The 22804-nt window shown below is 29.3% G+C and overlaps 2 protein-coding genes and 1 pseudogene across 7 annotated transcripts; all 3 read left to right on the forward strand.

Annotated features, from left to right (window-relative positions):
* Nucleotides 1-51: 51 nt before the first annotated feature.
* LOC111036870 (inositol hexakisphosphate and diphosphoinositol-pentakisphosphate kinase) lies at nucleotides 52-10229 on the forward strand. 6 transcript variants are annotated; one of them, XM_022319125.1, is made up of 3 exons: nucleotides 52-274; nucleotides 1238-1364; nucleotides 6706-10229. In XM_022319125.1, the coding sequence occupies exons 2-3, from the start codon at nucleotides 1244-1246 to the stop codon at nucleotides 9990-9992; spliced, it is 3408 nt and encodes a 1135-aa protein (XP_022174817.1). In that variant the 5' UTR covers nucleotides 52-274; nucleotides 1238-1243; the 3' UTR covers nucleotides 9993-10229. The 6 variants fall into 6 exon arrangements, with proteins under 6 accessions (XP_022174817.1, XP_022174813.1, XP_022174814.1 ...); XM_022319121.1 differs by lacking the exon at nucleotides 52-274 and adding an exon at nucleotides 515-952 and having other exon boundaries at nucleotides 6706-10228; XM_022319122.1 differs by lacking the exon at nucleotides 52-274 and adding an exon at nucleotides 938-1053.
* Nucleotides 10230-16104: 5875 nt separating this feature from the next.
* LOC111036866 lies at nucleotides 16105-18070 on the forward strand (annotated as a pseudogene).
* A 915-nt stretch (nucleotides 18071-18985) lies between these two features.
* Nucleotides 18986-21666, forward strand: LOC111036868 (U4/U6.U5 tri-snRNP-associated protein 2-like). The gene is made up of 5 exons (XM_022319116.1): nucleotides 18986-19351; nucleotides 19441-19590; nucleotides 19681-19742; nucleotides 20583-20805; nucleotides 21640-21666. Exons 1-5 carry the CDS (start codon nucleotides 18986-18988, stop codon nucleotides 21664-21666), a joined length of 828 nt encoding a protein of 275 aa, XP_022174808.1.
* Nucleotides 21667-22804: the final 1138 nt, after the last annotated feature.

Genomic DNA, 22804 nt, shown 5'->3' on the forward strand with positions numbered 1-22804 from the left:
TGTATTATATTTAGACATTAATTTAATAGGATTATATTTTGATTATTGAGCAAATTTATTTGTATTGAATATTATTAATATTGTTTAATATTTTTATTTTTTGGAAACGTCCATTGCATCGGGGGCGCTAGATTCCACATGCGGGTGTAAGCGTCCTCAAGAAATTCCATATTATAGTATTATACATCCGTCGTCCGTGGGTACAATAACATAAACGCTAAAGATACCAAGAGTTGGATTCTATTACAGCTACTAGATTCAGCCAATCATATAGGTGGGTTCATACCTCGTCGTGTCGTGCAGTGTTCCGTATATTTAATAGGTAACAAAATGCTAGTCACCCTTTGGCCTTTATCCACGAGTTGAATATATTATACTCTACACGACACCTCACTGATTTTTTTCCAGCAACACAACAATCACCGAGTTACTAGTTTCAAAATATTCTTATCAGATAATTATCTATATAATATAACCTCAAATAATAATTGTGTACCTTGGTATCGGTTATTTATTATTGTCAATATTGTGTATTGTAATTTGTAGTTGTATTGTGGAATAATATGGGCTATAGAGATTGGAGATTGACGAATGACGGCAGACAATATATTATTTTGTAAACATAGTTCGTCTTCAACGCGTACTTGCGTTCATCACGATTCGCTCAGCCGTTGACGAGATAAAAAAATTATTTTTAATTGCACAATGTTCATGAACTATTTCTCATTTCTATTGTAATTAACAGTACATTACATTCGATTCATCATCATAATTATTATTGTTACGATTGAGGTCTTAAGCTTCTAAGTTTTTATCGTCTGGATTGTCGTTTGTCCGGTGAAACGTACCATTTGAGAACAGTTCGGCGCCAAACCGTTTCGTCTGTATTGCGCAGGCCGCCTCCGCACCGTACCACGGGAACCGACGAGCCGACTCCCCGAAATCAACTTAGGTACAACATTTATCGATCTTCGGACGTCGCGTTTCTATTTTCACGTTTGTGAAGTTCGCTGATAAAAGTGTCCATTACACTGACAATAATATAGGACATAGGTTTATATTATTATTTTATTTTTATCAGCCGAACGCCGTTGTTGTTATGGTCAGTTTACTCACGGTCTGTGATTAAATAGATGCACATGCAATTGAAATTTAAAAACGGATGCAGTGTACTTGACTGACAAACAATTGTTTTTTTTTTTGTTTAATAAATTATCTGTTATTAACTTAATTGTAGGTGTAAATGGCATCATTTAATCAAAGCGCGGATGAAAATAAACAGAATGGCAAGAGGAAATGGAATGAATCACATTCAGACATTGAAAGAAATTCTCAAGATGACGAGGATGACCACTCAACTACTGGTAAATTAAATATTGTTTAATATTGGTTTAGTTGTAAAAAGTTGATAATTTATTCATATAATTTGTTATTAAAGCTTTTAACAGATACATAATCTGCTCTCTATACCTAATACAAATTCTAATTAAAATAATTTATCAAGAGTAACTACCTAATACAAAATAGTTCAATCATTAAGAATCACATAAAAATTTAAACCAATAATTGGTACCTACTTAGATTAAAATTTATCTTGCTATAAATATGAAGTAAAAAAAGTGTTACCGTTGGGTATCTCTTTTTACCAGCCATTTACATGTAATCAATACTATACAGCTCATAGGTACACTTATTGTAAAAAACAAATAATTTACAGATTGTGTATTTCAAATAAAAATTATAAAAAAGAACTTGCTATAAAAATGTTTTTATAAATATCGGATGGCATTTGAGAGATGATGATTTTAAATTAATGATTGATATGATAGTTATGTTATGTACCTTTATTAAGATACTGAAATTAACATATTGGTATATTTTCTTTCTTTAATGGATGTGCATGTGTTATGAATAAACTTAATAGGGATTATTATTATTTTTTCTTTATAAAAATTAGTATAAGTATCTTTTGAATAAAGTAGGTATGTTTATTAGTTGTGATAGGCTTGTAACTTGTAAAAATGTACCTTTGTTATTTAATTAAAACATGTCTATTAAGTATTAGTATATGTGGTTATATTGTGCCAAGTGGATTAAGAGAGATAAAACAATTTTTACTAATTAACAAATATTAGCTATGCATTGGTAAGTAATGATAATTTGTTCATAAATAGAATACAAATTATTAATGCATGAGTATCTTGTACTCAGTGGTGGCGTGATCTTTTTTTTCTATGAAGCGACTATTAAAATAAGTACTTGCCCACCAATTATTTTCAACTAACCCATACGCCACTCTCACTACCAAATCCAATTCATAAAAGTACATAAAATATTCGTAAATTATATACAAGTCTATCATCAAATACTCTTCTCCGCTTTTATAGGAAGCTGTCGCTTCATAAAATAGGTATTCACACCCCCACTGCTAGTATTTAAAGATTATTCACACTTATATTTGTAGATTAGATATTTTATTAACTACATAATACATTTCAAATATATCTTTAGGATTAAATTGGTATACTTTTATAATATACCATGAGCTTAAAATAAAGAAAATGTACTGTGGTAAATCTCCTTATAATAAATATAAGAATTAAGAATACTATATTAAAAAGTAATTTATTTACTTAAATATTTGCACTCATTATTCTAAGTAGGGCTTATTTTGTCCTAAAATAGTTTGGCATCAGTTTAAAATGTTGTCTTCACTATTTTTTTTTTAAGTTAATGATAAAGTACTTATAACCATAAGATTTTAAAATTACATTTGTGATGAGTGTTAAGTATTCTTTTATCTATCATAGTTCATTAATATCACCTTCATATTATCAGCATTTAGGGAAAACTTAAAATACTATAATCTTTAATTATTGATCTAAAAATGTTAAAATAATCATACATTCTAAATTTAAAAATATATCTATTGCTCCGAGTTATCTAAAATAATTTAAATTTTGTACCACAAACTAATACATTAAAATGTTTAAAAAAACATTTAATTAGGGTGATTCCATGTATATAAGTATAGTATCCCTGAATTCTATCTTTATTATAACTCTTTTTATTTGTTTAAACAAACTATTGTTTGTTTTTAAGTGTGTAATATACATTTTATTCATAATTCAAATTCATTGTTGATATGCGGTTGTTTCTATTTATTTATTATATTGGTATTTGGTATTTCCTTAAAGAAACATTTTATACATGATATTTCATGTTTTATGGGTTGAAAATGTGTAAAAGAATGAAAATGGACAAAAACAATTTGGTTTCTATTTTTTTTTTAATTGGAAAATCATCAAACTTCAAATTGTTAAAACTTGAAAAAAAGGCATCTACCAAAATCTAATTCCTTCATTATTCTTAACTTTGATGTTGTTTCAAAAAATTTTTTTCATTGTTTCGGAACTAAATTGCATTCTATACAAGATGTAAGTTATTTAGTTCAAATTTGAATTTTCTAGATATTTTGGTAAGCACTTACGACTATTTTTATTATTTCAAGTTTAAAGTAAATTGCTTTTTTTATTAAATCAAAGTGTTTTTATTTTTTATCAATATTCTTAATGAATTATGTTGTCAGAATTATTCATTTGTAAGGAAAGTAATATTAATAATTTAAGATGTAAATATACTTTATTTAAAATTAAATTAATCAACAATTTTAAAATTTATTTTTCCTATCATTTACTTGTCTAAATAATCAGCAATAAATAAAAAATGATATAAAAATAGGTCCTAGAAATTTGAGTGCATTAATTAACAAGGTATTAGAATAATAGAAAGTATACATTATATGCTGAGGACAACATTTCAAATTAAAATTGGAATTAAGTTAATAGTTAAATGTATAATGTTATGTTGTTTGGAATGCAACATGACAATTTTAATTTAATTTTGTTTATTCAAATAATATTAATTAATTAATAAATTCAAATATTATTTTAGGAAAGATTATTATACCTACTATTACACCTTTTCATCACTATTTAATATTTTCCCATTTACTTATGATATATTAGGGAACTAAAATTTTATTATAACTATACATTTTCTTTAATGATTGCATGCTTGAAGTATATTTTTGATTACTTAGATTATTTGCTGGTTGAACAAAAAAAAAAAAAATTACAAACATAAATATTGCTGTAATATTTCTTTGATTATTTCATTGGCCTATAAATGTTGTTTTAGGTTTGTCAAATACTCAAATTAATTGCATACCAGCATTAAAATTGCTAATAATCAATATTTACATACTTGATCTGCACATATATATTGTACTGCATTGATTAGGTATATACAAATCAATAATATATTTTAATTTAAATATTTTTGTCAGATATGTTGTATCAAAACTGAGAGTTTATATTCATATTTCTGCAATGTGGTTTAAAAAGTGAGTTATTAATTAAATAGTTGTAGCCTGTAGGTAGATCATTTAGTAGTGTATATTAATATACCTAATATATATCATTACTTTAAATTTATTCAAAATAGAGTTGAAAAATTAATGAAAGATGTCCATATAAAGTTAACAATTAAAATAAAGCGCCCAGTACGCTTTCATTAAAGATTTATAGTGCTTAGGCAATAATTTATCTACCAATTGTTTTTATATTCTATGTGTTTAATTTGATTTAAAAATATTCTACAACAATAAAAGCTGAAAGTAATATAAAGTTGGAACAATTTATTTTCATTTTTTTGAAAAATAATTCTAATACTAAATAATTAATATAATTTATATAAGTAATTAATTAATGTAGGTACTAGTTTGTTATCATTAAAAAGTAGATTATTAGGTTTTTAAAAGTTAAAAATATTCTCTAAAAAAAAGTATTCTCTGAATAATCCTCAAACTAGTAAAATATATATACTTTTTTTACTTCAAATAATTTAAAAATCTGTAAACCAGTTTCAATAGAAACAATATTATGTAAAATATATAGTATAAGTTAATATTAAACTTTATAAATTTATAGTGTTTACCATCCATACATTACTCACCATGTAATAATATGATGATGCCAGGTTGCATGAAAAAATTATTAATTTAACGGCCCAAAAAAATTGATTGGACTAATCATGGGCCGCTAAACCATGTTTAAGGGATCATTAGCTCACTATTGATTCGTTAAGTGTTTAGTGATTGTTCATGCAACCTGACATGACACTTGAAAAAAATTATTGCATATCATTTTTTGGTTAATTGTTTTAACTCAGTGACACTTAAAACAATCAAACAAATTTAAAATGTTCAATTCAATTACAAACAAATAATAGAACAATTTCTATCATTTTTCATTTATAAATAAATTTTTTTTTCTTGTGATAAAATATTTCAACTCGAGAAATGAACAAATAATACAATATATTCTTAAAGGGATCGGTGGTGGACAGTTTTTTAGTTAAAAATTTACACATTGTAAATGTGTGCTTAGTAAATGATGATTAGCGTATGTGATTGGGTGTGAAAGAAATAGCGGTGAGTTCCGTATGTACAAGTCATCTACTTAGTGTTGCACTAGTGAATGGTTAACAGTTTCTGCTCATTTGTATGCACTTTCGTCTATCCTACCAACTGACTTAATAATGTTATAATATTTTAGCAAACTGATCTAAATTTGTTGTGTCTACTTGAGATCCGTCAGTCCACATTTTATGATTTCTGAATTAAATTCTGAATAATCAACTTTTGAACATTTCAAAATTTTCTAACTAAATTTATAGTTGTAGGGGGGGGGGGGGCGTGAAATTGGGAAAAGTAGACTGACCAATCTCAAGTAGACATAATAAGAAATTCAAATCAGTTCTAAAAAGTATTATTGTATTACTAGGTCGAAAGTTTAATGGACAAAAGATTGTTATGTTTTGGCTAAAATAACTGTCCGCTACCGATCCCCTTAAGTATGAAATAATAGGCTGAATCTTTAAAATATGCTGTAATGTGCAAAATAAATATTTTATTACGAATTCTGTACTGAAGAAGTTGTTCAAATTATTTACCCCTGTTGAGCTGCACAAAGCCAAAAATGTATGTAAGAATCTAAAAATCTACTGTCTAATATCATCCTGTCACAGGCTGTATAAATTATGTTGATAAAAGTATTTATTACATATTATTATGTATGTAATTATTATAAACAATTTGTAAATTAATTACAATTATTTAATAATTTACACAGTTAATATCTTAGTGGATATCTTAGAGGATTTATTAGGACCATCCCTATGCAAAGTGTCTTTGGTTATATGTTGGTGATCCAATTTTGTGTTACTCATCAAATTATAAGAACGTATCTGCTGTTCATATATTTTTAAAATATTATGATACATGGTTCGCCATTCAGTAGGACAATAACTGATCATAATCTAAATTTATAATTAATAAATAAAATTAAGTCAGTTTTAATTTGAACCCTAGGTATAATTAAAATGTTAATATAAAATAAACTTAAAAGAATAATTGGTTTTACATTTTTAAACTAATTTTTTTAAATTTGGCTAATGCATAAAATGTAAAAACTTTATAAATATTCAATATTTAATTAAATCATTTTTACGATAGTCAATAATGCTAATTAAAAATGTAAAGCTCTTTATAAGTTGTAATTTTGATTCATTATTCATTATCACGTAGGCTTAGTAATTATATTTGACTTGGCCATTAACAAAAGTTTTGGTGGTTCCATACAGAGATGGAGCAAGGTTACCAGGAACTCTGCAAAACCCAACCAACCATTCTCGTTGAAGATTTCGAGCCAATGAAGCCACTTGAAGAAGAAGAGTTAATGGAAGCATCTTTAACTACAGACCGTAAACAAGTTATTGTTGGCATATGTGCCATGAAAAAAAAAAGTTTTTCTAAACCAATGAAAGAAATTCTCAACAGGCTAGCTGAGTTTGAATATTTAAAAATGATAGTTTTTGAAGAAGAATTATTATTAAAACCTATTGAAGAATGGCCCATTTGTGATTGCTTGATATCTTTTCATTCTAAAGGATTTCCTCTTGAAAAAGCAATTAGATATGCTGAGCTTAGGAAACCATTGGTTATTAATCATTTGCCAACTCAGTTTGCCCTCCAAGATAGAAGGCAGGTTTATTCAATTTTGGAATCTGAAGGAATTTTAATTCCTAGGTATGCAGTTTTAGATAGAGAGTCTCAGGATCCAAATTTACATGAACTAGTAGAGTCTGAAGACCACGTAGAAATTAATGGCGTTGTATTTAATAAACCATTTGTTGAAAAACCAGTTTCTGCTGAAGATCATAATATTTATATTTATTATCCTACTTCAGCAGGAGGTGGAAGTCAAAGACTTTTTCGTAAAATAGGTAGTCGGAGTAGTGTTTATTCTCCGGAATCTAGAGTTAGGAAAACTGGTTCTTTTATATATGAAGATTTTATGCCAACTGACGGAACTGATGTAAAAGTATATACTGTTGGCCCAGATTATGCTCACGCAGAAGCACGTAAGTCACCTGCACTGGATGGTAAAGTTGAACGTGATTCTGAAGGTAAGGAGATACGATATCCTATTATCCTCAGTAATTCTGAAAAAATGATTTCTCGCAAGGTATGTTTAGCATTTAAGCAAACTGTATGTGGCTTTGATCTACTACGTGCAAATGGTAAATCTTTTGTTTGTGATGTAAATGGATTTAGTTTTGTTAAAAATTCAAATAAATACTATGATGATTGTGCCAAAATATTAGGAAACATGATTCTTAGAGAATTGGCACCTACACTTCATATACCTTGGTCGGTTCCTTTTCAATTAGATGACCCTCCAATTGTTCCTACTACTGTTGGGAAAATGATGGAATTACGGTGTGTTGTGGCCGTTATAAGACATGGAGATCGTACTCCTAAACAAAAAATGAAAGTTGAAGTTAGACATTCCAAATTTTTTGATGTGTTTGAAAGGTATGGGGGTAAAATGAAAGGAGAAGTTAAATTAAAACATCCTAAGCAACTTCAAGAAGTTCTAGATATTGCCAGAGCATTGTTAGATGAAATTGAGCATCATGAAGCTGATCAAGAGCTTGAAGAGAAAAAAAGAAAACTTGAACAATTGAAAAGTGTTTTAGAAATGTATGGTCATTTTTCAGGAATAAATCGTAAAGTTCAAATGAAATATCAACCTCACGGAAGACCGAGAAAAGAACAAAGTGTAAATTTTAAACAAGATCCATCACTGGTTCTAATACTTAAATGGGGAGGTGAATTAACTCCTGCAGGGAGAGTTCAAGCTGAAAAATTAGGACAAATTTTCAGATGTATGTATCCTGGAGGCCAGGGTAGAAATTCAGATACTCAAGGATTGGGCCTACTTAGATTACATTCTACATTTCGCCATGATTTAAAAATTTATGCGAGTGATGAAGGCAGAGTGCAAATGACAGCTGCTGCATTTGCAAAAGGATTATTGGCTCTCGAAGGGGAATTAACACCAATTCTAGTACAAATGGTTAAAAGTGCAAATACAAATGGTTTGTTAGATAATGATCGTGATTCCAGTGAACAACAAAATATGACAAAAGAACAGTTGCATAAATTAATGCAGAATGATCATATATTTACTCCTGAAGATCGAGCAATGATAAATCCTTGTAGAGCTATTAGTATAGATGAAGCATTAGATTATGTAAAAAATCCAGTTCAGTGTTGTGAAATAGTTCAAGAACTAATACAGAAATTAGTAGCTGTTGTTGAGTCCAAAAAAGATGATCCCAAAAAAGCAGATACTGTATTATACCATGGTGAAACATGGGAACTTATGGGACAACGATGGTCAAAAATTGAAAAAGATTTTTATACTAAAAATAAAAAATTTGATATCTCCAAGATCCCTGATATATATGATTGTATAAAATATGATTTACAGCACAATCAACGAACCTTACAGTTTGAAGAAGCAGAAGAATTGTATACATATGCCAAATATTTGGCCGATATAGTTATTCCTCAAGAATATGGGTTGGATATTGATGAAAAGGTTACTATAAGTCAAGGAATTTGCACTCCTTTATTAAGAAAACTGAAATCTGACTTGCAACGAAATGTTGAAGAGCCATGCGAAGAAGCAGATGAAACCGTAAATCGTTTAAATCCTACATATTCATATGGTGTATTAAGTCCTAGAAGACATGTAAGATCTCGTTTATATTTCACAAGTGAAAGCCATATTCATTCACTTTTATCTATTTTGAGATTTGGTGGCCTATTAGATGTGAATAATGATGAACAATGGGGCCGAGCTATGGAATATGTCAGTATTGTTTCAGAACTTAACTATATGACACAAATAGTTATTATGTTGTATGAAGATCCCACCAAAGATGTAAAATCTGATGAAAGATTTCATGTAGAGCTACATTTCAGTCCTGGTGTTAATTGTTGTGTTCGAAAAAATTTGCCGCCAGGTCCTGGTTTTCGACCACAAACAGGTAGTAATTTCAAAACAAAACATAAAGATTACGAAGAGGATGATTCATTAGATGAAGATGAAGGGCATAGTAGATTTTCTGTAACAGAACCGCAAATTGAAGAAGAAGAAGAAGAAGAAGAAGATCATAGTCGTTTTTCAATTACTGAAGATGATAAAAAAGAATCATCTGAACCGCCTATATTTTCTGAGGATGATACTTGTGATGGACCACTGAAGTTCAAATTTTGTCAGCCTCAAAATGCCACAGCAAAAAGACATTGTTATTTTTCACATTTGTTTTCTGCATCTCCGCCAACCAGTAGTTTGTTTAGTACTGCTGTAATTAGTGGCTCATCTAGCACTTCAGATTTACATGATTTGATGACTGGTCCTTCAAGCTATGCTGGTTCAATAATTGGTTGCGATGGAGTTCCACCAATAAGACCTTTAGAAACATTGCATAATGCATTGTCGTTAAATCAGGTTATAACTTTTTTTGATAAGGTTATTAATAATCAAGAACCAAGTTCACCAGAAATTTGGCCATAATGTGTGAATCGTTCTATTATAAATGCCAATATTAAACAATATGATTTAATTGGTTAAAATTATTAATAATCTATTATTTCATAATATATACCTACCTTTTCAAAATTATTATATTCTTAATGCTTGAACAAAGTATTAACTACATTTTAGTATTTATCATTTTTAAATAAATGTTACTTTTATGAATTAAGTATTTAAAAAAGTGATGAATGTATTACAGTAGATAATCTTATATAATTTATAAATCAATATTTATATTCCTATAATAATATTTGAATACATTAACGGTTCTCAAGTTGTTTATTTATTGAAGTCTTATTGAATTTACTTATATTGTAAGGTTTTAATTATTTCAATAATTACCATGAGTAAATATTATATCCATTTTTCATTCAAGAGAGTTATTATGTGTATTAGTTTAAATTAAAGCGTAAGAAACATTTTCTCAGGATTTCTAAAAAAAAAATACTTATTTTAATGAAAAGTGTAAAATTGAAATGCTTGGTTTAAATAATTAAGCAAGTTGAACGTTTTGTTAGAAAAAATCATAGCTTCAATAAAATATGTCTGAGAATCACTGTAGTACAGAATAGAATATATTATATTTGTGATTTTGATGTTTACAGTTTTAAAGTCTAAGTTAATGTAATGTTAATTAATGTAAGTACCTGAATTTGTAATTATTTTATGTTGTTGAATATTTTTGTGGACCAAAAATACATATTTAATTTATTTACTAAAATTATTACTATTTTTATTGTTTTTGTCTGGTTGTTATACAACTTCAGAAATACTGGCTAAGCTATCCTCATCTTAAGTAGTTAAGTACATACTTGACAGTAGTAGTTATTATTTAAAAACGATTTATACTCAAACAAAAAACTAATATATCATATTTAAATAAAATAATTACAAAAAACTATCAACCATGTCGGTGCAGGGCAATATTGCTTCAAGCTGACCTTGACAATTTAGTATTAAGAAATATTGTTCCACAATTCATTCTTCAAACTCTATTTAAATGTTGATAAATTGGTTCTTTATTAATTTCTTTTCAATTTTATAACAGTTCTAATAAACTTAAATGTCATGCTGAAATTATCGTCCTTTTATACATCTTAATTATCTTTAAATTAATGATAATGAAAACAAGTATTGTTATAAGCAATATATAATATAACCTTAGTTATATACATGGGTTGAGTCTATTTTTAAATTAGTATAGTTTAACATTTATAACATTAATTTTATACTTAGAGCAATGGAAAGCAATTATTTAAATATGAACCTAGGGTTTATCTGTTAACACATACTCTCCGTTCTCCGAGAGGATGTGGTTATTTCGCCCGTACGACTGGAGCCGAGAAATTGGGGATTTGTGTCATTGCAATGGGGTATGACGCTTTCTGGTTTCTGCGCTACCACATTCTCTCGAGTCTAGACAAATAGTGTATAAATAAATACTTACCAAATGCATAAATCTGACAATATTAAACGTCCAATGATTAAAATGTTTAAATGCAGACCTATTTAAAATGAAAGCGACATATTTTTAATTATATAAAGTGTTTTTAATTCTAAGAAAATGTAAAATTGGTGAAAAATAATACATTTTAATATTTTATGAACAAATCTGACAGTATGTGATGGTATCTATTAAAACAGTTGCAACTTAAAATGATAATTATTAGATTTTTCTGCTTGTAGGTATAGTGTTGTACCTAATATATTTTGAGTTGTTGAAATTAAACATAACAACTATGATTAATTTAATTACTACAAGGTATGAAAAAATTAGTTTTTAGGAAACTAAATTGGTATAGAGTTACTATTATGAAATATTACTTTTTGGACGAATATTTTTATAGTTTGCAAAAACTCACATTAAAAGATTAGTGAAGAGGTGTAAAAAAATTAAATTTAGAGTGACCGCCTAAAAAAATGTTATTTTTCTAATTAAAACATACTAGACAACAAAGTAAATAGATACTCAATTAGTTATAATAGGTATTTCGTGTATACATAATATAGATATAAGGTATATTTCTTATATAATATATAGTGGATGTATATTTAAAAAAAATAACGCGAAGGCGGAATAACTTTTTTTGTGATCATTAGTTCACGTAATTAATTTTATTTATTGTTATTATTTTTTTATAGTATTAGATATATGTTATTTAAAATGTATGCTAATGTAGATCATTGCACGTGATGATTTATTTTTGTTTGTACACGGAAATTAGCTCGTAGTTGACGGAAACTGAAGTCCCAAGTATAGGTATAAGTTATTTAATTGTGTCATTAAAGCTCTCCGTCTTCCTAATTGATAAAAGTCGACCTCGTTTAGTTTTTAGATTAAAATAATTCTCTCGTTTTTAGTCTTATATATAGTGTCGAATTTAAAATACCTACCTACAGGCTACAAGACAACAAAATATTAAATGTGTAAACTTATTTTATGTATATTTATTATAACCAGATTACTCGTCAGATGATAAATATATATAAATAACTATTCATATACTATGCCATATGTTTGGTGTACTAAATGGTATATGTGTATAATGTATATAAATGCGCATTTATAATAACAAATTGTAAAAATAACAACAAATTAGCTTTGATCTTGATTTTTATTAAATCATAGTCTTATATTTAGACTATCTGTATATGACTTTGCTCGGAAAAAAAATGAACAAATTTAACATACGGACCTTTATCGGTGTATTTCGGTTGTTACTTTATATATAGTACGTCGGTTTCTAAACTAATTCCATCAAGATGGGCAATCTGCCTGTGGGCAAATAGATATAGCACTTAGTATATTTTCGAATGTGGTTCAAACTACTCTCTAATGTTTCCCGATATCTTTAATAACAATCTCTGAAACTTTTGTTAATCTGTCGATTATTTTTTGAGTCCATAAGTTGAAAACAGTAGGCACATTGTATTTTTTTGTACATTTACAAACAAAACATTTAATATTATTTTCACTGATTTAAAAAAAATCCCATAGTGCAACTCATAGGGTGAGTCGGCTAGTCTAAACTTAATCCTGTAACCAATGCAACTGTATGAACAAAAAATTCTTTGATTTTTGTGAGCCAATACCAAATTCAATCTTTTTCATGGTTTAAAGAATAATAATATTAAGAGGGTGTCAGCGCAATATTTTTTTTCTCTCTCAAAGTCACGCACAACATATATAAAACGCTTTCACTTAAAATTGTTTTTTATGATTTTTGAGTAACCTTTGAGTAAAATCTGGTTTTATATTTTATTATTATTTGATTTAATATTCGACTTAAAAAAAATTTAATTTAAATGACGTTTAAATTGTTTTGAGACAATATTAAGACAAATCGATGTGTCATTCCCTTAAAAATATTATTCTTTATTGATTTTGTAATGCGTGGTTGTACTCAAAGATTATTCTTTTATGCGTTTTGTCTATGTGGTCTATAATGGGCCAGAGAGAGAAAACGAATAGTGCTCTGGCATCCTCCTAAATCTTCATCCGAGTTCTAAGGAATCTATTGATGTATATTTTATTTAAATCGGTCCCGAAGTTTCTGAGATTAGTGCGTTCAAACATTCAAACTTTTCAACTTTATAATATTATTATAAGAGTGGGTAAAGGTCGTTTTTTAAAAAGTATTTTTCATTCTTATTTATTTCATACAATCGATGCTTAAAAACATTTAATCAAAGTTTAAACGAAATCAAATATTATTATTATATTATTATTATATATTATTATTAATATTATTCATTTACTTTCGCATTAATAACAATAAAGTTTAGTTGTATTTTGACTTATACCTATTATAACAAAGTTTCCTTATAGAATAAAATATATAATAATTAATAAGCAGCAACCCAAGTTTGGAGATTTACAAAATTATAATAACTCAATTTATGTTAAGTTATATAAAATTACATCAATATAATATACTCACCAGTCACTTTATAACTTTATGTAATAAGTATATTGTATGTTGCGTTCGAAATTCCTTTTAAAATCATTACCTAATTAGTAACTTTATCAAGTAACTGCTGTCTACGTATACTCAAAACGTACTTTTTAAATAATTTTTATAAATTTATCATGGTTAGTCTGATTAGTCTGGACGTCTGGTTATTGATCAAATATCGAAATTAATGACCATACATAAATAATGATGGTTAAAAAAATTAACTGTTGTTATAAAATCATTATTTTTCTATAAACTAGCTGCATTTATTAATCAGAAATATAACTTAAAAAATTAACCTTTTTCTTGAACCAATTGCAAGCAAAAATAAACTTTATAATTTTAATATTATAAATCTAGAGGATAAGCTATCCTAAAATAACAGGTTCATTCTGAACCTTCCTCGGGTCGTCAAAATCTGCCAAGTATTTCTTGTTAATTTAGTATTTTTTTTATTAATAAATATACATTTTGCCTTTAATGTATAATTGCTGTTACTTTTGGATTCTATTCTTACGGTCCGGGATCCCAAATAATGTGTGTGCAAAATGTTGTGCCAATTGGTCAAAAGTTGTGAATTTGCATATTATGTGTAATTCAGTGTAGCACTACAAATAATATCTTTATTTTGATTTACCAATCTTTTCCATTTTGCTTCAGTTGACATTTTCTCAATTTATTTTACTACCTATATCGACTTCAACTTTACACTTTCCATCTAATGTGTAATAGCTGTAACAGCCTTAATGACAAAATATAATACTAAACAGAAAATTATTTCTAAATATCCAATCATAATAACTATTTTATTATCTTTTACCATTCATTCATTAGTATATACTATAAACAAAAAAATATTATGGTTGAAAAAAGACGCTAAACTCCTCCCCGAGTTTCAAAAAATCTGCTGATATAATTTTTACCTCAATCTGTTAAGTTGTTCCATCATAATAGACGCACGGAAGAATTGTATATCTAAAGATGTTTTGCGACGTGAATAGTTAATGGTTATGTATTGAATTAGACAAAGAAAAAAACAAATAATTGAGTAGATATTGTTATCATCTACGTGTCGCTTTATCGTACCAAAAATACCGACTAGGTCTAATTTGTTACAAGAAACCACCCTCAAAATTGATGAACAAAACATTTTAACTACTACAAAAGGTAATGACAGTGACACACACGAAGATATTGTAAAGCTGATACATTCGTTGCTTCGTTCAAAATCGAGAATCTAAATATTGATGTTAAAATCTATTTTTTTACCAAATGCACAGTGGTAAGAGAGAGGCATGACGTGGCTACGGTTTATCCTATAAAAATCAAGTTGATTGTTAAATCAGAATAATGATGCATCTAACAGATTATAAAATATGAGTTTTCTATATAAGCCAGGGGAATGAATTTCTGCCTCGATTAGAACTTTTGAAATAGATTCAGTTAGCTCCCAAACGATTTTTTTTTCAAAATTTGCGTTCTTGCATGCTTTATATTATGATTGTACTTTCAAAAAAAGTTGGTCGAATTTTCTATGAATTTATAGTCAATTAACATAGAAATCAAGTTTAAAATAGCAAAAATGTCTTAACTATGTTTTTTGTAAATGTGAACATTTTTATTTTCAACATTTCAATGAAATAATCCATCGTAGTATTGTACTTACTTTTTAGGTTATTGTTAATAAAGTAATAACAAAAAACACTTCTGGATAGAAAGTCGTATGTTAGAATGCACCAAATCGTGGATTTCAAAAGATTATAACTTTTAAATTAATTCAAGTTCTAATTGCATCATTGTTCTTAGTTCATTGAAATAAATGGGTTTCACTGTTTCAGTCAAAAAACTGCCAATAATCACTTTGCGTCTTACTGCTGCATTTATGCAATTTAGGAACGAATGCAGTTTTTATTCCTTGTATGCCTTTTTTTGTCATTATAAAATAAATATTAAAAAATAATACATTTTTGTTTGATATGACACCCCCCTCCCTCCAACCGGCTAGGATCTGTCATCAAACACGGATAATACTTTGCCAATCATATTTTTAAATCGTATGACATTTGTATGCATTTTATGATCCGTTTGACGAAAACCTGAACGAAATACTACTGCGTTGTTTCTGTTGTAGACAAATGGATGAAAAAAGTGCACCGTTTGTGTCCGTATTTAGACACGATAAACCGGCAGGTGTTGGATTTCGATTTCGAAAAATTGTGTTCCGTGTCGCTGTCGAGGATCAACGTCTACGCGTGTCTAGTATGCGGTAAATATTTTCAAGGTAACGTATCGACTAATTATTTTGACGTTCGTAACGAATAACGTGGCATGAACTAATATATTTTGTTTTTTTTTTTCATGGAACCATTCCAATCGACGACGATCTACTGCGGTTGTTTATCTTCGTCTTGTTTTTGATCGATTGTCGTTGCAGGTCGCGGCACCAACACCCACGCCTACACTCACAGCGTCGCCGAGAGCCACCACGTTTTTTTGAACCTGCAAACGCTGAAGTTCTACTGCCTGCCCGATAACTACGAAATAGTCGGTCAGTATATTGTATAAAAGCGTAGCATTTTTTGTAGGGCGTCATCCTTTCGAGATTAGGTATTTACATTTCATGAGAGTTGAGTGAAACGAATGTGTGGTTGGTGACTCCGCCTCTGATCGCTGTCGACCAATTGAAATCTGATATTTTAGGTAACGTTCACACCAAGTCCCCTAAAAAAATGCAAAAATATCTAAAATATGATATGCCTGAAAATGTATTTTTTGCTGTTTAAAACCTATAATGTTTATACTATCCCGCCATGTCGTTGCTATATGAACTCTGCAGCCAAGTCCGCACAATCATCTGTGCACATAACGTTAACGGAGTTAATATTAATACTTTATTGTCGCCTCGTTCCTGGTGTACTTATATAGTTATATATATTATATTACAGTGTGAATGTATGTTTACGATTTATGGTAATACTATAGAAATATATATTTCAGCCGGCAGACCTTTAGGAACTAGAATTTGATTTGATTTTATTTTTCCTACTTAAAAGATTTAAAAATACACTTATTTTTGAAATTTGAAATGTTTTTCACGTATGTGGAGCAAAAAAATATTTTTTAATTGTATTATAAACAATGGACTCATAAAGTTTATTTTTATATTAATAATTGACTGATGGAGTATTTGAGAACCAAGTAAACATAACAAAATATTAAATAACTTGAAACTTTATAAAATCGTATGTAATGAAAAAATAAATATAATAAGAATTATGATAAAAAATGTGATAATTACGACTGCATAAATCGAATTTCTACTCACTGTCGATCTATAATTTATAAGATAATATAAAAGACAAGTATCTGATTCAAATTTATAGAGGAGAGGGGCACATTTCAAAATAAATTCGATGTGCCGAGTATGTAAAAAAATTCGATTTTTTTAAAAATTAATAGTAATTTACTCATTTATGCAGTTAAAAAACCTTATTGAATTCAAGGTAATCTGCCGAAAATATTAATTGGAGGTACTACCGTGATCAGAGTACTGCGCATGTAATGACATTTATAGTATGCAATGAATGTGTAATATAAATTCACACTTGTACGCACTTAGATTCCTCGCTGGATGACATCAAGTACGTGCTGAACCCGACTTTCACGCCGAAGCACGTCAGCCAGCTGGACACGTGCGACAAACGATCGCGGGCCATTGACGGCACGCTTTACATGCCTGGCATCGTAGGCCTGAACAACATCAAGGCCAACGACTATTGTAACGTCATCCTGCAGGCGTTATCCAACGTCACACCACTCCGGGACTACTTTCTGGATGAAAGGAAATACGCCAAGGTGAAACGGCCGCCCGGTGATAGCGTATTCCTGTTGGTCCAGCGGTTCGGTGAGCTCATGCGGAAGCTTTGGAATCCGCGCAACTTCAAGGCGCACGTGTCGCCACATGAAATGTTACAGGCAGTCGTCCTGTGGAGTGGCAAGAAGTTCCAGTTCACTGAGCAGGGTGAGTACCGCCACCGCCAACTGGGTTTTGCTGCGCTGCACGGCTGTGTTGATATACAGGGTGTTCCAAATTTTGTGTGACAAAAGACAGATCTGTCCCGTAAGAACCAGTGTAATCCCCACCATTTTTGTCACCCGAAATTTGGAAGACCCTGTATATACCTAATATAATACAATCGTTTCATCTATAATTATTATTCACAATAATTTTCGATTAGTATAACTCATTAATCAGTAGTATTTTATTTTGGTTTAAGCGCCTATCAACTAATTAATTTAAAAACCGAAAACAAGGCCTTTTTTTTAATTTCTCAAATATTGGAGATAGGGGTTGGTAAACGCAAAGACCTATTCTATGTATTGAAAGATTTATTAATTTCGATTGAATGTTCGAATAATCGCGAAGGTTCAGTTGGACGGTGACACCTTTACGTCAAATTTTGCGAGTTTTGTTTTGGGTCTATTTGTTTGCCCCAAAAATAATATTTTACCAGGTTTTTACAACTTGTTACACAATAGTTATGGAACTAGGTGGTGGAAGTAGCCTGGACTCCTCAACATTTTTCAAAAGTGGAAAAAATGTATGTTATCTATAGACTTTTTTATTAAGAATAATTTTATATTTTCATTTAATCAGTAATAACGAGAATAAAAGGCCTTTATATTTTTAATATAAAAATAATGCGTGTCCCACTATCATCTGTATTCACAAAACGAAAGAAAAAATATTTAAATATTTAATAAAGCTGTTGAAATATATTATTGTTTTAACAAGATTACAAGCAAGGTTAAAAATTTATCACATTTACTATGGTTATACAATTTTCATAATCATGAATAAATGCTATATTTCAGTGTCTTTGGTACCTAATATTTTCTTTTTTTGGTTCTGTTGGTGGGTTCTGTACTCATGAACCTCCCCCCCCCCATATAAACACACCACTGATTCCGTATGAGTAATATTATATCACTGTTACAACCACGAAAATATTAATTATGACAGAAACGGTGAATGCCATTTTTTATGATATAAACACTAATGAAGCGTCTCTTGTGTGCGTGTGTGTGTGCGTAGGCGACCCGATTGACTTTTTGTCGTGGTTTTTGAACTCTTTACACAGAGCGTTGAATGGAAAGAAGAGCCGTCACTCCAGTATCGTGTACAAGACGTTCATGGGCAAAATGCGCGTGAAGACTCGCAAGATTCCGCCTGTGGAGCTGGACGAAAAACAGAGGTACAGTCTGCTATGCACGGACGAATACGCCGAGCACGTGTCCGAATCACCATTTCTCTATTTGACTTGCGATCTGCCGCCTCCCCCGTTGTTCAAAGACGAAGTCATGGAGAACATTATACCTCAAGTATGTAATATCAATGTGTAACCAATTGTCGACAACATCGAATTTTGATGGTTGTGTAAGTGGTAACTGGTCGAACCGTGTGTTTATAGGTGAGTTTGTATTCTCTGCTGACCAAGTTCAACAATGAATCGGAAAAAGAATACAAAACTTACAAGGAAAACTTCATGAAACGTTTTGAGATTACTCAACTCCCGCCGTACTTGATCCTATACATAAAGGTTCGGATGACTGTGTTACATGTATGCGATTGCTACCGATCGGGCACTCGTTGTAGTTTAATAAATTGTTTTTTTTTTATCATTTATCACTGTTTTGCTCACTCGTTTCAGCGTTTTACGAAGAACACGTTTTTTGTCGAGAAGAACCCCACTATCGTCAACTTCCCAGTAAAGTGAGTACATACAAAACAACTACTATAGTATATAGGAAGTACACAAAGGTGCCATGCCACAAAAAAATTGTGCGCTCAAAACCTCAGATACATAATACAACCAGATAGATGACTTGGCTTTTATGTAATGTTGAAGTGGTTAAAGTAGCAGACATTTCTAATCAAAGGGGTCAGTGTTTACAATTTGTTCATTGAAATGTTAAATGTGATATGACAACAACCAAATTAAATATATACATTTGATTAACCTATCGGTATTCAGATCTTATATCAATGACAAAATTGTAAACATGGATCCCTTTGATGAGAAAAGTTGGCCAATTTACCGACTCTAACATTAAAGCCAAGTCAGATGGCTAGTTGTCTAGTAGTTATAGTATATCTTTGGCCAAAACACAGGTTGTGTAATAAGAATAACTATGGTGAGGAAAGTTGTAGGAGTTGCATATTATACTTCTATGTTATCTTGATTTATAGTTTACTGAACCAGTAACCTATTCCATACAAAGACAATTGAAGAGATTAAAAAGAAAATTTTAAATTGCCAAATTAATCAATTTTAGGGGAAAAGTTTATATTTCTTGATTATTTTTATCTATAATTTATATTTATAAGCGAAAATGTCCTGACTGAATGACTGGTCAACGTAGAAACTAAATTATGATAGCTAGAGACTTAAAATGTTCATATTATCTTTGTAGCACCACATAAAGGTGCACTAAGAAAAGATATTATAAAACTTTTTTATTTGCACATTTTCTCAATTTCGACTTCTATAACTTCCAAGGTTGTCAAACCTTAGTTTTACCTTTACTAATATATACAATATTTTGTTTTAAGGAATGTGGACTTTGGAGACATACTGACACCCGAGGTAAAAGCTGCACATAAAAATACTTCCTACGACTTGATCGCCAATATTGTGCACGACGGGGAACCAAACAAGGGCACTTATCGTGTACACGTGTTAAAACAAGGGAACAGCAAGTGGTACGAGATGCAAGATTTGCACGTCAGCGACATACTCCCACAGATGATCACTCTGACTGAAGCTTACATCCAGGTAACAATAACAATCAATATTTATGATGATGATAATAAGTAATAACTAATAGTAATGCCGACTTATATGTATAATTGTATTAAATTTTATAAGCTGACAGTTGTGTTGATGGTATCTATTGGCAAAGACTTTCTGAATGACAGAAGTCAGCGTTGCATTTTATTTTCTGATAGTTTGAACATATTAATAGTAGATCATAAGTTATTCATAACTCAAATAGCTTGAACAAAATATGACTACGTTGAAATACAACTGTCAACTATTGAAGCCCTTTAATAATGTATGATCATGGTACAAACAATTGTAACCAAAAACCTTATAGTTAAATTGTAACTTAAAGTAGGACTAGTGTAATTAAATTTTACTGTATAATAGCCAATAGGTAATATTAATGATTTTTATTAGTGGGTTTTCTCATTATGTTTTGTCAGTTTGATATTGACGTTTTCCCTTACATTAAAAATATATTTACAATCGTAAATTGCCTGTGTGGCCTAACCATAGCTCATTAAGAAAACACTTCTACAGTCTAAATTGTGATAATATACATTGTATAAGCATTATGTCATTTGAAACTCTAAATAACATAAAAGAAAATGTTAAGAAACCCAATGATTTTGATTAAAAAATGTGATGTTTATTTAATATATTAGACTTTAAAATTAATTATAATTGTACTCTCTATTTTGTAAAAGACCAACTTTTTATTTACTTTTTAGTGTTCATTATAATGACAATTGGATTATAAATTGTAATTATTCATTAAGGACAATTTATGTATTTAATCATATGATTTAAAAAATATTTATTTATTTTTGTGTTTAATATTTTCAGATTTACAAGCTCAGAACTGAAAGATAGCTGTACAATTTGTTTTGAAGATATTTTTAATAAAAATAATTTATTAGTGTTGTCTTTATTTAACATTTAATTAATAGGTGAATCAAACATTTAATTTTAGAATACAGGTAATAATGTTTATTGTATTTTTTTTGTTTTAACATAAATCCACATACAACTAAAGTTATTTATACTGTAATAAAATAATAAATTATACATTAAAATAAATAGTTCATTGATCATCAACACCCAAGCCTAAGGGTTTTTTTTTGAATATATGTACCTAGTATGAAAATTGTAATGTAATATAATTTTTCATGTCTATTTTTTTGTTTGATTTCATCTATAAATATAAACTATAAAGACATACAACAATAAAATGTATTCTTGTCAACAGAGCGTTATTTAATTGACTGTTTTTTCATTAATTCATTAGAGCAAATAAGATTTGCTGAACTTATTTTTTCCAAAAACAAATTGCATTTTTTTTTTTATTATTATTAGCATCTAGTGTAAATTATGATTGACTCAACAAGTATATAAAACATACGTAAGATAATTAAATACACATTTCGAAATAATAATAGTGAAAAATAGTAACGAAGAAAGTTTTAAGTAGTGTTAAAAAATAAAAATACATATGGATCGGAGACCCATTAAAATGTACAAGTTACAAGTAATGAAATCGATGGTTAAAAATATTATACATTTAGTTAATGAGGTAAGAACTAAGAACGAATTTCGAACTATGAAATAAGCTATTTGTTTAGAATAGCTGTAAGGTGCTTACTGCTTAATGAGGGGAATAATTTATGTTGAAAGTTCTGAAGTAAATTTAATAAATGGCCTACCGTTTGTGTGGTTATTAAGTAACGGAATATCATTGGAATCGGCGACGGAGGAATAAGATGCTTTGGGAGATAGGAGTCTTGAAATGGAGAGACGTGAGTACTGGATTCGGATTTTGTGTTTTGAATGAGTCTTGTGACGTTTGAGAAAAGCTTTAAGTATTGCACATCCTTTGTAGTTGGAGGTATGATTTTCCCATGCAAAGGGCGCACTTGGCTGGATTGTTTTTGTTTTTGGTGCAAATGTCTGTGGAGTGGTCACCTCCACACTTAACATAACGTGAAGGATGATGACAATAGTTTGACGGCCA

Source organism: Myzus persicae, unplaced genomic scaffold, assembly GCF_001856785.1.
Source record: "Myzus persicae strain clone G006 unplaced genomic scaffold, MPER_G0061.0, whole genome shotgun sequence".
In the NCBI taxonomy this organism is placed as follows: domain Eukaryota; kingdom Metazoa; phylum Arthropoda; class Insecta; order Hemiptera; family Aphididae; genus Myzus; species Myzus persicae.